Source organism: Urocampus carinirostris, chromosome 1, assembly GCF_059441175.1.
Source record: "Urocampus carinirostris isolate Australia breed hairy pipefish chromosome 1, RoL_Ucar_1.0, whole genome shotgun sequence".
In the NCBI taxonomy this organism is placed as follows: domain Eukaryota; kingdom Metazoa; phylum Chordata; class Actinopteri; order Syngnathiformes; family Syngnathidae; genus Urocampus; species Urocampus carinirostris.
In genome coordinates, this window is record NC_142349.1 from 39,170,475 (window position 1) to 39,187,640 (window position 17,166).

The 17,166-nt window shown below is 38.5% G+C and overlaps 1 protein-coding gene across 1 annotated transcript in view; it reads right to left on the reverse strand.

Annotated features, from left to right (window-relative positions):
- Positions 1 to 17,166, reverse strand: part of slc22a23a (solute carrier family 22 member 23a) — a 52,231-nt gene that overhangs the window by 22,414 nt on the left and 12,651 nt on the right. Inside the window, exons 2-4 of the mRNA XM_088338408.1 lie at positions 15,645 to 15,748; positions 15,385 to 15,539; positions 935 to 1,103 (exon numbers count right to left, since the gene is read on the reverse strand). Of these exons, the coding sequence (XP_088194534.1) occupies positions 935 to 1,103; positions 15,385 to 15,539; positions 15,645 to 15,748 (428 nt within the window). The remainder of the gene's footprint in view (positions 1 to 934; positions 1,104 to 15,384; positions 15,540 to 15,644; positions 15,749 to 17,166) is intronic.

The window sequence follows — 17,166 nt, forward strand, 5'->3', positions numbered from 1 at the left end:
GCAGATCTAGACATATCCAGAAATGTATTAAGGAGAAAACCTCTAATTTCTACAACCAATTTTTGTGAATTATAAACAATGTAACTAGTAAATGCCAAAACCAATGAAGTATATTGAAGAGATTAAAACAGAATTTATATTTATAACTATGCCAAAAAGTGTTTAAAAACTGAACTAATTCATTATTTTCCCCTGCTGTAACAAAGGACCCATCTATTTTTAGATGGCATTTATTTTCCTTGCAATTTCCTTGATGGATTTTATACATCACGTTTTTTTTACTAAATTGTAACACTCCATCAAACATATGAGACCAATTGTGTGCATCATATCTCCATTATTGATAATTGATCATATCTCTCCTTTAGGTGCACAGGTAGGCCTTGGAGGAACGCCAAACTGCAGCATGGAGACGGCAATAAAATCCAATTCCCAATGAGTTTGTCGACCTCAGCAGTGTACAGCTAGCAAAAGACTGCTTCTATGAACGGCGGTTTCAGTTTTGGGCAAGGTCACTCAAAAAGTGAAATATGTGCAACATCGAATTACCCACCGAAAATGTCTTCTTTCCAATTTGATCAACAATAAAGCATCCGTACCAAAGTGCATTTTAGACAGCCTTGTCTGACATCTCCTGTCATCAGACAGGCATCCTCAAAGTGTGAGGTCTTCTCCAAATTTTTGTTCTTGTATTCCAAGTTTAACATGCCCATATACTCAAATGGCAGCAATGTAAAACATTGCCGATTACATATAAAGATTTTATGATGGTGAGAGCTCAGAAGAGTTTACCGCTCTCCCTGCCTTCATCATTATTTGACATCTATAGCAGTCAATGGCAGTTATTCAATAGAAATGTGAAAGTAAAAAAAATTGTAGTATTATATTCATGTGCTTAAAAACACACTATTAATTGTCTTGGGTTGCCACGTACCAGATGTAGGACAGCATAAGCAGGAGAGGGCAAATAATCACGGCCTGGAGCACTTGCCAATCACGGCAAAGATAGGCCACAACTGGCATCAGCAGCTGGCCGCCTAACATCACAAAACTGGCAACCATGGTCATGGAAAAACGCCAACCTGGCAGGCACAATTCAATCCCTGTCGGTGGATGAGAAAAAAAGAAGACATGCAGTAGTTATTATGCAAGTGAGCAGTAGGGTGAGGTTACCAACGAGTGAGGTTCATGAGTCATTCCCCAAAACAGGCACACAGGTACTGACATGAAGTTTTAAAGTGATGTCATGATACTAGGAAAACACAGTGAATTGATGATAAATTTACTGCACCTGACTCATGTATGTATAGTATGTATGTGTAGTGTGTTGTTACAGCGACTAAAGAAAAAAACATCTGCTTTTCTGCTGTTAGCAAAAATTGTTTTAGAAAAATTTAAGCTATTTGCTCATTGACCGGGCTACAAGATGCTGAATCATGAAATCCGTCTGAACTGAAACTTGGGGATTGGTCCTGCAGACCAAGTGGATAAGAAATAAAATGGAGCGTGAATATTTTTGAAAACCTCCAAAAAATCTGCAGCTGTTCTTTTTGTGGGACCAAACATTGCATACATTGTTGTCGGAAAAAAAGTGCTCTCATTTGTCCGGTATTAGAATGGCACCGATTCATTCCGACATTAGCATTCACACCACACAGGCTGCCAGCCACAACAGACAGTGGAGTCCTTTAGTGGTCACAGTGGGATGTCTGCAAATCTCAGCCAAGAAGGTGAACAATACAGTATCGTATTAGAACTTTCCCCACAATCTTCATCCATCTTTTGAACGTCACACTTGCTGCTGCACCAGATTGTCAGTGTGCTCTGAAATGCGCTTTTCAAGGTGATAGAGGCCATCATAATGGCTAGGGCGCCAGAGCTGATGCTCGTGCTCCAATCCAGCAGAAAGAGACTGGAATTTCAATTAGACTGCATGTACCTCAGTTAATAGTTCTTGCTATTTGTGTCATGTATTAATTGAATCAAGTTAATGTGAAGTCTGCCCTTAACCAGAACAGCAGCAAATGGTAAGGGATAGACGTTGAATTCCTTCACTTTTAGTGAAGTCTTGCAAATGAGTCCAGTATTTACTCTGATATTACTGTATGCAGGGAGTTTGTTCGAACGGCTATGAAAAAGTATAGGACAGTCTATTATCATTTAGTATTATAATCAGCGGTGTTCAAAATCAATTTGTGGAAAAGTGTACCCCCTGAGAAAAGATAGCAATAGCCTATAAACGATATAAGTTTGAGTTTTACAATTCGTGCAACATAAAAATTTGGGGGATGGATAAGCCATGTATTGATACCAAGTTTTATATTAGGCCAATATCCAGTCTTATTTCAAGATACTGTTGTACTCATGACTTGTTACTGACCAGGTGCTAGAGAAGAGAAAAAAAGTCAAGTGAAGTCATATTATTTGGATAGCCCTTAATCACTAAAAGTCTCAAAGGGCTGCAGAAGCCTCCATTACATGTCCTGATCTGAAACCCACACAAGGGCAAGGAAAAACTCAAAAACCTTCACATGAGTAAAATGAAGACACCTTGAAAAGGGGCCTCACGTGAGGTATTCCCCCTTTTAGGATGACTAGGCTGCAATGGATATTGCAAGGCCATCAATGGATCATACAACAGACATCAAAACTCAATATAGATAATAACAGAATGTACAGTTGACCGCTTCCTCCCCTAAAATCTTGAGCGTTGCAGCAGGTTCTAGCTCAAACCAATTGTCATTGAATTAATGCGGTTTTTAGGGGGAAAACTCTAGGAATATAAAGGTGTTCCCTTTGAAACAATCTGTCATTGTTCTGGTTGGGGGTAACATCACTATTCTATTTTTTTCTAATCATAAGTTGAAACAATTGAAGAGAGTGGTTGAAACCGTTTTCTGTCAAATCCGCATCTTAAACACTCCAAGTTTTTCTGGAGTGTATTTTTCCATCCAACAATGATCAACTTTCTTTTAGAGCCAATTAACAAGTATGATAATCCCAAAAGAAGCTTTGACTGCTTTGCTGACTGAGCAAAGCAGAAAATGTATCTGATACAAGCCACGACAATCGTCTAGCGTAGCTCCGCCGACGAGGGTTATTGTTTTACTCACTTGACCACTACAAGCACTCAGTGCAGCCACTTCCTGAACCCACAATAACCTTTCACTGGTCACATGACATTCTTATGGCGAGGCAGCCCTTTGAATCCATTCATTTAGCTCCACTTTTTGGTAATTGCTATGAATGTTTTCACAGATGTGTGTCCTTATCTCAGACAAAGGGCCACTCAGAGGCCTTCTAAGAAAAAAGAAAAATAACAATTATCCTTCTGTGTCTTGCCTTGAACAAAAAAAAAACAGGCTTGTGCACACATTCAGAAAAATCAACAGTGAAACTTTTAAGGGTTGGGCACACTGACTATGGCGAATATTAGCTAGCCGCAACTTGTTGAATCATTCCGTCTTTATCACAATAACAATGTTTGTCCTCTAAAAAGCATGTCAGTCATTGATTAAGATGAACAGAACATGTACAAATTGTCCTGATAGTAATTTATTTTGATGTTACTTGATAAGTGTCGTAGCTGTATTAAATAGTATAGACCCATAAAACAGTTATTGAGGGATGGATTTATTCACATATAGCACTACTGAAGACAGTGGTATAAAATTACCGGCCCGCCACTACTTTAAAGTAAATACAATATAAATTTGGTCGAAAATCCTATTTGTATTATAGTGTTCAACCAAGATTAAACATGAACTCTTCTACTCTTATAGATAAAAACTTGGGTTACTTAAATAAATGCCTTTATAGACTAAAAAGCTCAGCCATGTGCAAAGCTGCTGATTAGTTTTAACTCGTTGTGAGTGACAGGCCTGTGCAGCATTGTCAGCATAGAGCATTTTCCTGATCTGCAGCCAGCCAGGCTTGCTGCTATACCAAGACTTCTTAAAGATAGAGGAGCTTTTGTGCAGGAAAAGAAAAGTGCTTTGTCAGTGACATGGGGGAAGCTTTAGCACATAACTATGAGCCACTTTAGACAATGATAATTTAAAGTACATAAGGTATGATCACTCAAGTCACCCTAAAATCTTTTATTTTAAGAAGACACTTTTCACCATTCTTCTAAGTCTATGAGAGAATATTTAAAAGGTAGCCCTTTTTGTATTAATTGAACAGTGAATAAATATGTTGAATGTGAAATAATACAAAACCTCAACTTTAACCTGTGAAAATAGTGTTAAAAAAAATCTATGTTTGGACCGCTTTATTTAATCTGATTAAAACGTCCTGTACGCAATTCTATCAAAAGACAATTTCGGATGACCAATTACCAAGTAAAAAGTAGTACCGTATATAAGTTTTGATTATATTTTAAAGTCATTGTTCACACGATAGGATGAGTGTAAACAATTGTCAATCTAAATATGTGTATTTGTTGCTATATCATTGGGTGTTGGATAGTGGTTTTAAAGATATAGTGATCCCGTTAATTTCATTTAGCATATCAATAGCTTTTTCAAATGACTTTAGCATTAACACTAACCGACTCAAATAAATGTAAACCCAACGGATTTCCCCCCAAAAATATGTTGTGCGGGAAACTACTAGAATGACCATAGTATTTCGATTCTCTAATTTGATTGAAGGAGATTAGTTTGCTTCTTACCTTATATTCTACAGACAATAGCATGCTTGGACTAATTATTTGTGTTCATTTCCACCTCGACTGTTGGCTTTACATGTCTTTTTTTTTATACAAAAAATAATTTCTGTAATTATTTTTGTAATATTTAGTTTAGTATTAATTAATTAATGTTCTAACATATAACCGAAATCACCCCCAAAAGAGCAGTTTAACATACATCACACACACTTTTGCACTCCCAACAAAGTGTATTTTCACAACTTAAGGTATTTTTGCAGAACCACCTCATAGTTTTTTTTTAATATAAATTACAATGATTCTTTTCTTTGAAACATTGTTGAAATCTAAATCATATTCAGGTTTGGATTAATAGTTCAGCCATACTTTATAGACAGTGACAGTTTAACAGTTTTTACCTTGTAAAGGCCCATTAATAGCGGCTCTTAAATCATCCAAATGGGACTATTCTGTCCAATAACAGTCCAAACTCTTCCAGAGATCCTTCTAAAAGTCTCTGCGACTTACACAAATTGGTGACTCATTTAGAATCAGGCACACAAACGAATCAGCGCACTGTCAATACTGAGGAGCAATGAAAGAGAGCTATTGACGATGGATAAGGTCATTGCTATTGATTGCGGACGGGAAAGACACAGTCAAAAAAAGTTGCATGTCACAACCTTCTAATTAATGGTCTTTAAAATGTCAGCCAACCAAAAAAAAGTTAAACACTCAATTTGGGTGCACGCATTTGTCTATTATGACCCTGAAACCCACGGAACAACTACATAGGAATGATAACATTTTAAACCAATACCGGACCTCATTTGAGTTGTCTACTAGCCAAGTAAAGATTCCATATAATGATTGGGTCCGTTGCAGGACTTCACTCTAGAAGATAGCTTGGGATAATGAAACTAACAAACAGGGAAGTGTTTCTTCGTTTCCAGACAGACCGATGGGTGGAGAGTAGAGTCAGAGTAGAAGAAACTTTGCTCAACACGCAAAGGCCTAAATGCTGCACGCAAGGGAACTTTAACCTTTATTGATAGGAAGAAACATGCACTTCTACCTATTTATCAAGATGATTACTATGGAGAGATTGCAGATGAGGAGGGTGTGAGGGGGAGGTCAAGGCCACGGAAACAGTGTTGCAGATCCTTGAAAAATATTACTTCTGGCTAAGAAATATAGGCTCATCCAAGTCAGAATCTCCTTATTTTATCATGCACAATAAAATACTTTGTAGATAAACTAAGATAGATAATGAACATACTGTAAAGTAAACATAATATAAAACATACTTTAAAACATGCAAAAACAAGGTAATATGGCAAAATATATTTTCAAAATAAAGGGCAATCTGTCCTTGGGAAATCTGCCAACAACTCAATACAATTCAAGCCTCTAAAGCAGCAGTGGGACAACTATTGCCTGGAGGAAACAAATTGCCCGCCAAGCGTTTTAATCCGGCCCAGAAAATGGAAATGGTAGAAGTATAACGTTAACATATACGTGTTAAACATGTACTAATGATATAAATGTGCCTTTTTAGGGGACGTTCTTATCCTCAGTGTCTTTTGATCCGGCCCCATAAAAAAACACATTTTCCAAAAATTGCTGTACTTCTTTTTTTTTTTAAATAGAATAGAATAGAATAGAATATACCTTTATTGTCATTGTTACAAAATGGGTTAACATATTGTGACAACGAAATTGGGCATGACACTCCAGTTTTACACATTCACAATGAGGTATGAGCCAAGAAGATAAAGGAACAGAGAAGATAAGGTTATAAAACAAGGGGGATAAGGCTATAGTTATAATTTACATGGTATTTACACAAGAAATGTCGGCATGTGGGATGTTACATACAGTGTTGTCGTGATACCGTTGGTATCGTAAAGGTTGTGCAATATTGCATTTGGTGCAAAGTCATCATAGTGCAACAAATAGTCAGCATATGCATTGGTGCAAACATAGACAACATAGTGCAGAAAAAAGGAAATGGTCAGACATTGTGCAAGGTGAGCAGTAAACGTAGTGCAGTCGACATGTGCAAGAACATAGACATTAGTACCATTATATACGTATGAGGTAGTGTTGGCACAAGTTTTCAGGTTTTTTGTGCTGTGTCTGTTTTGAGCAGTGAACAAACATAGTGCAGACAGCATGTACGTGAGTACCATTTTACATTCGTGTGAGGTAGTTTTTTGCAACAGTTTTCAGTTTTTTTGTGCGGTGTCTGTTTAGGGTGGTAATGGCTGTGGGGAAGAAGCTGTCTCTGAGTCTGTTTGTTTTTGCTTTGTGTGACCTGTAGCGCTTGCCGGAAGGCAGCAGGTCGAAGAGGTGGTGGCCGGGGTGAGAAAAGTCCATGATGATGTTTTCTGCTCTGCTGAGGTAGCGAGAGCAGGCAATGTCCTCCAGACTGGGCAGAGAGCAGCCGACGATTCTCTGGGCTGTTTTGATGATCCTCTGGAGCTTTTTCCTGTCTGCTGCTGTGCACCCAGCATACCACACCGTGATGCAGTATGTTAGGATGCTCTCCACTGTGGCTTTGTAGAAGGACACCTGCAGCTGCTGTTTTAGGTTATTTTTCCTGAGCAATCTCAGGAAGTGCAGTCGCTGCTGGGCCTTCCCTACCACCGCTCTGGTGTTTGCAGACCAGGAGAGGTCGTCGGATATGTGCACACCCAGAAATTTGAAAGAGTGGACTCTCTCTACACAGTCTCCTTTTATGGTGAGTGGTGCTGGATTCCTGCCATTCCTTCTGAAATCCAGAATCAGTTCTTTTGTTTTTGTGGTGTTCAATATGAGGTGGTTTTCCGAACACCACGTTGAAAGTGACTCCACCTCATCCCTGTATGCCGCCTCGTCCCCTTCAGAGATGAGGCCGATCAAGGTGGTATCGTCAGCGAACTTAAATCATTTAGTAGTCTTGTTTATAAAGATATTTATCAAATTTCATGTATGAAACACAAACTATTGAACTATTCCCTACTGCATTTTGAATTTTTCAATGCAAATTCTCAAATTTTGTGATTAAAAAAGGAAGTCGGTATATAGAAACATGTCAAGTACTTTTAATTAAAGTTTTAATATACAAACAATTTAATTGGGTGAAATGGTCCCTTTCTAAATAAATATTCAATGATTCATACAGGTGCATTTAAAAACAAACGAAAAAATTTGGATCGGCTAACATTATCTTTATTCCTCATGTATTGCGAAGGTTTGGGATTTTAGACTCTATTGGCATATATGAAAAAAAAAAAAGAAATACCGTAAATTCCGGACTATAAGCCGCTACTTTTTCCCCAAACTTTCAACCCTGTGGCTTATTCAGTGATGCGGCCAATTTATGTAATTTTTCTAACGCCCGCCAGCGGCGCTCGAGTACAAAAGGTAAGATTTAGAGCGGTGGAATATATGCGCCGAGGAAGACTGCAACTTCTTAGCTTGTGCACAAATTAAATTAGCGTGGACATATCCTCATCATGTAGATTGCAAAAAGAAAGGCACATGACGCACACTTCAAGCTAAACGCAATCGAGCAGTCCGATAGAGAAGGAAACAGGGCTACTGCACGTAAACTTTACTTTGTGAGCGTGTTGCTAGCGTGTCTTTAAATAAGGGAGCGTGGGACGACGTCTATATGACAAAGTCTCTTTCCCATACTGAAGGAAGCGGACTTTGATGGCGTCAGTTATAATGAGGAAGATGAGGACGGTTTACCATGATTTCTGCATGTATGGTATGTTTTTTTTAACAGGGCCATTTACTGTATAGCGAGCGTGTTGCTAGTATCGTTTTGCTACACTTCACAGGCACGGTTTGGGATGAAAGTTATAATATTATGATTAAAGCTTCGAAAACTCTCTCGGTGTACCGTATTTCTTTGTAAATATGTGTAACCATGTATAATATGTATTTGCAACTGTATATTTTTGTAATGTATTTATTTCAGAAACTTATTCTGATATGTTTTGCACAAGCAAATGAGAAAGAAGGGGCGGGGCAAACGCGGGCTGACGGGTAGTGGAGTAAAGGTGAGACGTGTTTGTGGATGCGGCCGACAACAGTGGATATATATTTTTCCCACCCTTACCTTTGGAAATATATACTTTTTTCCTTGGATTACTTTCAACGGGCACCCGGATTCTGCAGGTCTGCATCAAACGTTAAGTACCGGTATCGTATTCCGATCATTTTGACGGCTGTGATTTTTGGACTGTGTCGGGTATGGGTTAATTTTGTGTTTGTGTTGCATTTTTTCAATGTGGCCGCATGCAGCTAATATACAGGTGCGGCTTGTGTATGTACAAAATCGGTTTTCCTCCCGAAATGTGGTGGGTGCGGCTTATAATCGGGTGCGCACTATAGTCCGGAATTTACGGTACATCCTCCTGCCGGCTTCTGGGCAGATCTTTTAAGCCAATGTAGCTCGCGGCTCAAAACAATTGTGTACCCCTGCTCTTTAGGTTTTGGATGGAACAGCATTTGGCCAAAGTAAGGAAGGCAAACAATATCTGCAAAGGCACACAAGGTGATCTCCAGGTGTGTTGATGACAGCGAGGCCTACGCCAATTTATTTGTACAGTTATTGTGTGCTGTGCAGTCCTATTTTACAACAACTGAAAAGCCAAACTAAAAGAAGAGCCCTCAAATATAAACGAAAAACCTGTTTTGGTCTCTGGTGTGGTTGTTAACACACCACGTGAACATGTTTGAACAGGTGTTTTTTTCCGCCTGCTTGTAGCCTAATAATCTGACCTGAAAGTAGTGCATATCATGACACACGTCTGGCAAACACAAAGGAAGCTTCTTGTGTGGACAAACAAACATGAATCTTCATTGCTATCGATGACTCTGTATGTTAACAGGAAGGTACCAAACATAAAAATCCCGGACAACTGGTCCCCCAAGAGACTGATCTAACCTGAATAAATGCACACAACATAAAAGTACCTATGAACATGGGCAAGGTTTCTTTTTTCCTTACACTCTATGGAATGACTCTCTATTTAGTAATCAATTTCATTCCTTTATTTATGAGCACTTAACAGCAATAACCTCTTCCTAAAAGCAACATCCGACCTTGCTATGTGTCTGGGGGAAAAACGCAATATTTTACGAGACGTTCACATAGTGTCTGAATTTCTCTCCTCCTTTCTCACACACTTAAAGCGTTAGAGGTTGTGTAGGACACGCGCATCTATGCAAATTCACTCAGACATGAGTGCAGGTGAGGAGGAAAAATAGCACTACAGACTGCTTTCAGCGAGTAATCCTTATAACAAAGTTTTATGCTTAATTAAGTGTTTATCATGCACAGCAGTAAATGGATCAGCATCGAGTTGGAGGACAATTGATAACATTTATGCAGATTCAAGTCATGCCTAATAGATTAATTGCTATGTTTATTTTACAGGTTGCATTGACCTGACATATCACAATAGGATGGTTAATGTAGAACGTGAAATTCTCCAATTTTAGTGGTTATTCCCCGTGTCTCACTTTTCCTAATTAAAGTTGAAACCAAGGGTTAAGTACCCAGACTTCAATAGGCCCTGCTTTCTGATGTTTTTTTATATCACATTTGATTTGCCTTTTAGGACCCTTACAGACATTGCTAGACGAAAGTTAAAACATAACTGCAGTGCAAAAGCAAAGTTTCGGGGTCTTCTTTAATGTTTTTACACAATTTTATTTATCTTCCGCTTTTCCTTTGTACATTGTAGTTTTTGTTGTTGGGTTAATATTTTTAATTCTGATTTAATAGTCCAGCCAAGATTCTCGATGCTTCTATGAAAATACGATTTATTTCCTACATTATTTACTACCTATTGATTCTCTCTTGGGCGGCACAGTAGTTGAGTGGTAAACGTGTTCGCAGCACTGTTCTGAGGTCATGGGTTCAAATCCAGCTACCAGAATTCCTGTGTGGAGTTCGGGGTTTCCTAACGACAGCTGGGATGGGCTCTAACACCCCCACAACTCTATTGAGGATAACCGGTATAGAAAATGGATGGATGAATGGATACAGCATACAAGTAAAGTGTGAATTACGACCTGCTTGAATTACGTCCAACCAAATTTATGACCACCAGATTATGGCTCAATGTTCAAGCATAATCTAATTGATATCGCGATGTGACATGTTGCGATTTATGTAATCGCAAGACACTGCATTTTTTTTCAAGGAATTATACAGACGCTCCCCTACTTACAACCATTTGAGGATAAACGGTAGCTACGAAAAAAGATTTCGGGATGTCGAAAAATATCTGGACATTGCTGTACATTAGGTATTGTATTGTGTGCACCTTTTTCCTGTTAGAGGACATTGCTGTAGTGCTTGTTACTGCCGCTACCGGCGTGTGGCGCTGTGAGGGGTCACCCAGCATCCACCCCGAAGAAGAAATCCAACCTCTACAATACTTCCTGGTCTGGGTGTAAACACACTGCACTGCATCTCTAGCCTACTAAGAACTTTGACATTTCTACTGTTTAATATCTCGTGCCTTCCATTCAATATGGTAAATGTAAAGTGTAAAGAAGAGGCGAGCAGTTTCTTTTGAAATGAAAGTGGAATAAGAAAGCTTGATGCGGTTGAGAAAATGGTTGGATCGCTTTTTTTCGTCCACTTTTTACCACGGAGGAGGAAGTCGCCTAACTCTTCCAAAAGTAAGCTAAACTTGACTTTACTTATCTGTATAGTCAAGTCATGTTTATTTGTATAGCCCTTAATCACAAGGAGTCTCAAAGGGCTGCACAGACCACAAAATGTCAACGCCTTATGTATAGCTTTGTTTTTCAGTACTCTGCTTTATCATTCAGCCTGCTTTGTAACGTTATAGAGCATATTATTTTATTAGAAGTTTAGTTTTCAGTTTCAAAACAATACAGGTTACTTATACAGGCCTTAGATATACTTATATAAACCTTAAAAATACACTCCACACAAAATGTAGCACTGAAGCAACTTACGAACAAATGCAACCTGCTAACAATCTCGTTCGTAAGTAGGGCAGCGTCTGTAGTTCCATGTTTGAGAGCAATAAAGGGTTCGGCAAAGCAGAATAAGGAGACAAGTTTTAACGGCACTAGCCAATAACAACGAGGCAAAGTTTGCATGCAGTGTGTGTGCAACTGTCAGTTAAACAGTGGGTGTTTTGCACAATTGGTCACCAAAACAAACGGCGACGCGACCCGGTAGCCATTAGCCTAAGCGGCTCGTTACTTTGAAACAAAAAAATAATCGCACTCCCATTAAAGTCATAAAAGTGCAAAAAAAATGGTGATTACCCGCGGGTGCTCCATGGATTTTTAGCGATTCCGGGCATCGACTGACGTGACGTCAGGAGAGAAAGGTCTAGCATGGCGCTATGGCTACTAGGCTAATTACTTTATAAAAAACACCCCTGCAAAGACTATTTCACCAACGCCCGATCCATCACCCAAGAAACTGGAGCTGGAGCTAAAACTCGTGGGACCCTGGTACATTTGTGATTTTTGTATAGTAATCATCGCAGACACCTGGGTGAAGTCGTGCTTACTCGATGCCAGTGTGTAGCTCTGAAAGGAGAAGTTCTCCAATTGCGTTATACTTTTGTTTATGATAATAAAAACATTTACTCAACTGCAATTCTGTTTTAAGAGACAATCTATTGTTGTTATTTTGTTACAGTTGCATACTCTCGGCCAGTAATGACGTCATCTTGAGGTAAGTTTGCAAGTCACTTTGATTAAATTGCCACAAAAAAGCACAGAAATGCACTTTTCTTTTGAAATCGAAACTTGCAACAAAATTGCAATGCAGGTATGAAAAATTGCTTTTAGGTTTTTTCTAAAATCGTGTAGCCAGACACCAGATTCTAATTTTTTTCCCAGCTCTTTTTTTATTAAATGTCTGTTACCACAGCGTTTAGCAGCCCTGCAACGCATACAACAATTTTGGCAGCCAGTTGGGATACCATATTCTCCCTCTAACACAGCAATCTACCTTTACACTCAATAACTAGATAACATCTCAGCAGCAGATGGCGCCATCGTAATGGACTTCGATTTACGTCCAATCTGACTTGCGACAGGTTGGTCAGAACCAATCCTGATCGTAATTTGGATGCTACATGTACATTATACTGTCTTGAAACGGTGTAGTGGCAGGTGCCTTGATCTCTTTTCAAAGAGTCGGATCTTTGTAATTAATTTTGTGAAAGTTTAATGGTATAACCGTAATACGAGTTGACAACAGTCATTCACTGAGACAAAGAACAGAACACGACCTACATAAACTGAATAAACCAAATATTGGCTTGGTCTATTAGCATATGGATGGGAAACGATGTGAGTATTTTAACGCTGTCAATTATGCTGTCCAGAGATGAATATACACGAATGGTGGGCTAGAGATAAGCTTTTGAAGGCTGAGCACTTAAGCTAGCACACACTGATGGGTCAACAAAAACATTGCATCAAATGACTTTCAATAATAAAAGTACAATACATTGTCTACTTGCAACCACTAGATTGCAAATCATCATACTTAAAATGCACAAGCATGCTATTTATTTTCATCATCTTCTCAAATGTAAAATCAATGCAAAAGCCAGGTAAGTAACCCGGCAACTCTGTCAAGCTTCTACATTCCTACATACACTCTATTCAAGAAAGCAGCCAGTCCAGTTCCCTATGCTCCTTTCCTGTTTATTTTTCAGTCCCCCAGCATGGTAGATAGCGTCATTTGCTGTTCAAGGGTCACACGCTAGTAGAGATGTTTGAACCCTTCATTACCCTCAATACAGGCCACTCCGTCGCAAAAACAGTGTGTGGACAGTGTCTTGAACTTTTCTTTTTTTTTAACTACCTGGACATTGTAAGTTAATGGTAAGGGAAGTGATTGCTTGTGTGCATTATAAATGAATGAGGGAAATTATTCTAACACTATGCAGTATGTTTACGGAACAGATTTTTAAACGTACATATACAAAAATACATTTAGACTGTATTGAAAGGTTTCCATCAACTATCTAATAATTAGATTCTAGTTGGTTGGTGGGCCGCTAGGCTTTTTGTCCACTCCCCACTAGGTTAAATTTTGAGTCTGAAAGGTGATCTAAAGTGAAATGTGCATATATATGAGCCAAATTACAGTTTGCCATCTAAAACTAAAGAGTTTTCCTTAACCGTTTTTTTTAGGCCGGACTTAAGGTTTGTCCTATGATGTATCAGATATCTGGTCCACTAGACAGCCTGATGTAGAAGACTACAGTTTTGTTAAACTTTGAGGTGGATGCTACGGAATAGATTTTTAGAGGCACTGCGAAAGCACCATGTGCTCTGGCCCAACATACTCGCTGTCGTCAGAGGATAAAGTACAGTACTACAATCTGCAGTACATGAGGGAGATTTAACTGCACGTGGAATGATGATAAAGGAAGGAAGAGGATTAGTGTTACATCTCCACAGGGGACTTTTTGAGCTACCGCAAACAAATCCAACCACAAAAAGAAGGTCAAATTTTGTTTCTTGCCTTAACTTTATGACGTGACATTTTTTTGCAATCAGCTTTGTTTATGGCCAGTCTACGAGTTAGTTTTTAAGCAAATGCTTAAAAGAAGGACTAGAGGTCAGACAGGATTGATTCTCCCGGCTAATGTGTTATTGAATGACAGTCACTCAGACCGCTTGCGGAGTTTTGTCAATAGAGATTGGCTCCAGGGTAAATATCAAGTGTCACACAAAAACACATCAGAAATACAGGTAGGCCCACATGGAAAAGACAAAGACACAAGCAGGTGTCCAAAAAATTATTAACTTAAAGAAGCATGTAATTGAGCCTTTTCCGAACATAAAACGTGTAAAAATGCAAATAGCTTACAAAAATGAAGAACTTCTGTTTTTTTTACTGCAGCTACAATGTGCATGTTTTTTTGTTGGATGTCAGGGTGTTAATCACTGTAATAATTTTTTCTTATACTTTGATAAACAATATATAAACACACCGAGTTTTCTTATAGATGTATCTAAAGAACACTGTTGATAGCCTGTAAGATCTTTCAATGATCTGACTTAATTATCTAAACATTTAATAACGAACTGTTGAGTACAATATTCAAATTGTAGGGCATTAGCAAAATGCTTACTCTCGTTATATAATTTTACCGCTATATCAAACGGATTCACCAAAAGTATGCGAAATTAATCAGAGTGACCGAAATTCAACTTTTGAAGTCAGACATCCGTGACTTTGATCCTGGCAGATTTTGTATTTGGTTTTTTTCAGCACGAAACAAGAGCTTTCTCCATTCGGGCCCCGGTGCTGTGGAATGCTCTTCCCCCTGAGATTCGATCTGCAACCTCAGTGGAAATGTTTAAATCCAAGCTTAAAACACACTTCTATTCTATAGCATATGAATAACCTATATTTTATGTTGACCATATCTTTGTATCTGTGTATTTTTTGCCCTGATGTAGGTTTTAGATCAGTTGATGGTGTCATAATAGACTGTGGTTTGCAATAATCTGTGGTCTGTGCCGCCCTTTGAGACTTTTTGTGTTTATACAAATAAACATGACTTGACTTGATTTGGCATGAAGAAAGACAATGCAAATTTTTGTCATCTCAATGTATCGATTAGCAAAGAGTGGGAAACGAACGAACCGATATTATTTTTTTTAATCCGGTTTTTCATAATGCAGTAATAACATTAAGAGGAAGTACTTACTGAGGACGTAGAGCGACAGCGTTATGCCAGACAAACAAAAACCTTCAAAGAATCGCAGTGTGCTGAACATGGGAACGTTGACGGAAAAGGCCACAGTTAGGCCGAACACCAGCATGAACAGCACAGATATGATCAACACAGGGTGACGGCCAAACCTACACAATAAAAAACAATGTCAATTGTTTAAAGCATGCTGTATCTTTACCATCTTAAATATAAAAAAATACTAGGACGACTGTAAAATTATTTGGATGCCTTACCAGTCAGCTAGGATTCCGAACACCAGGTATCCAAAGATGGATCCGACCAAGAGGGAGAATTTTGCAATGTGGACTTTCCATGCCGAGTTACACACCAGACTCCACTGAAGACAATAAACACAGCTGTTAGAAATGCACAGTATTCCATGTTGATCATGTCAACAAGTTTTATTTAGTCTTGACAATTAATTGTAAATGTTGAGGTTGTGTGCTTTGTTTTTGGAAGACTTAGATGGAAAATATACATTGAGAGTTAGGTGCAACTTCAACTGATTGACATATGAAACTACTCGAACACTGTCTGAAAATGCTCACAAATCAAGATCAAGACATGCCATGAAGAAGGCGGGGGGGACTTCAACATGGTCGCGCCAAAGTTTTTCACAAGTGTTATCTAAACCTAATTTTATAATACACTTGATACAAAAAAAAAATCACACAATTGCAAAATATATTACATGTGACAACACACCAAGCCCAGTGTACACCACCACCTCCACTTGTGAATAACCACTGGAAGGTTAGCTATTATAAAAGCCGTAACCACTGTAGGAAAATGTTACAATATACTCAACTATTTGTTTACTACCACTTTGTTTCTTTTAATTCTAAAAAATGAGTTATATAAAGGTACATATTTAGTTGCAGGATCGTGATTACCTACTGTATGTTAGTATAATTAAATAATTTTGTAGTGTTTGGTTTGAGATTTTTTTTTTAGAATGTGAACACAATTAGGATATTCTCTGTATCGTGCAAATCAAATTAATAATGCCACCAATTAAACCATTACTACAGTATTTTGGGGCACTTGGAATGGCATGACCTCAATCACAGTGACCCACTTGGAAAGGAACGTTCCAGGATTACTCAGTATCACCTTGTTGTCACATGATCAGGCAGACCGGCAATGCTACTCATTCTCTTTTGGCATCAAAGTCAGCAGTGGAAAAAGACACAGGAACGGAAAACATGTTCTTGTTGTGCAATAGCTTGTTCGCAGACGGGGAAAAAGAAACAAAGTGAACCCATAGACCTAAAATTTGAGGCCGCATAAGATTGTGTGCAGTGACACAGCTGCACTTGAGACCCACCGCAGCAAAATGGTCAGTGTTTCGACAGAGTGTCTAAGGTCACATGGAGGCAAAGCAACAACATGTCAAAAGTGTTAAAGTTCAGCAAAATGTACGGAAACAGATTAGAGAAAGTTTTGCCTGTCAACACGCCATTAATGTGATTTTCTTTATAAGCTTTACTAATACACTTTTGGTCTGTGTCTCACTGACCAAGCTTGTAAATTGACAGGGCTGAATGCTGCTAATAGTGTTGTCAAAATTCAACCCCAATTTATTATTTCAAGCCACAGATCCAGATTGCTTCAACAAGACTCCTGGAGATTTTTTGTTCTAATGAATGCAAGACAAAAAGCAACTTACATGAGCTTAATGCAATTGTTTATCGATTAAACAAACTAGTTGTGATAATAAAGAGGATCCATCTTCTGTTCTTCTTGGGTAAACTA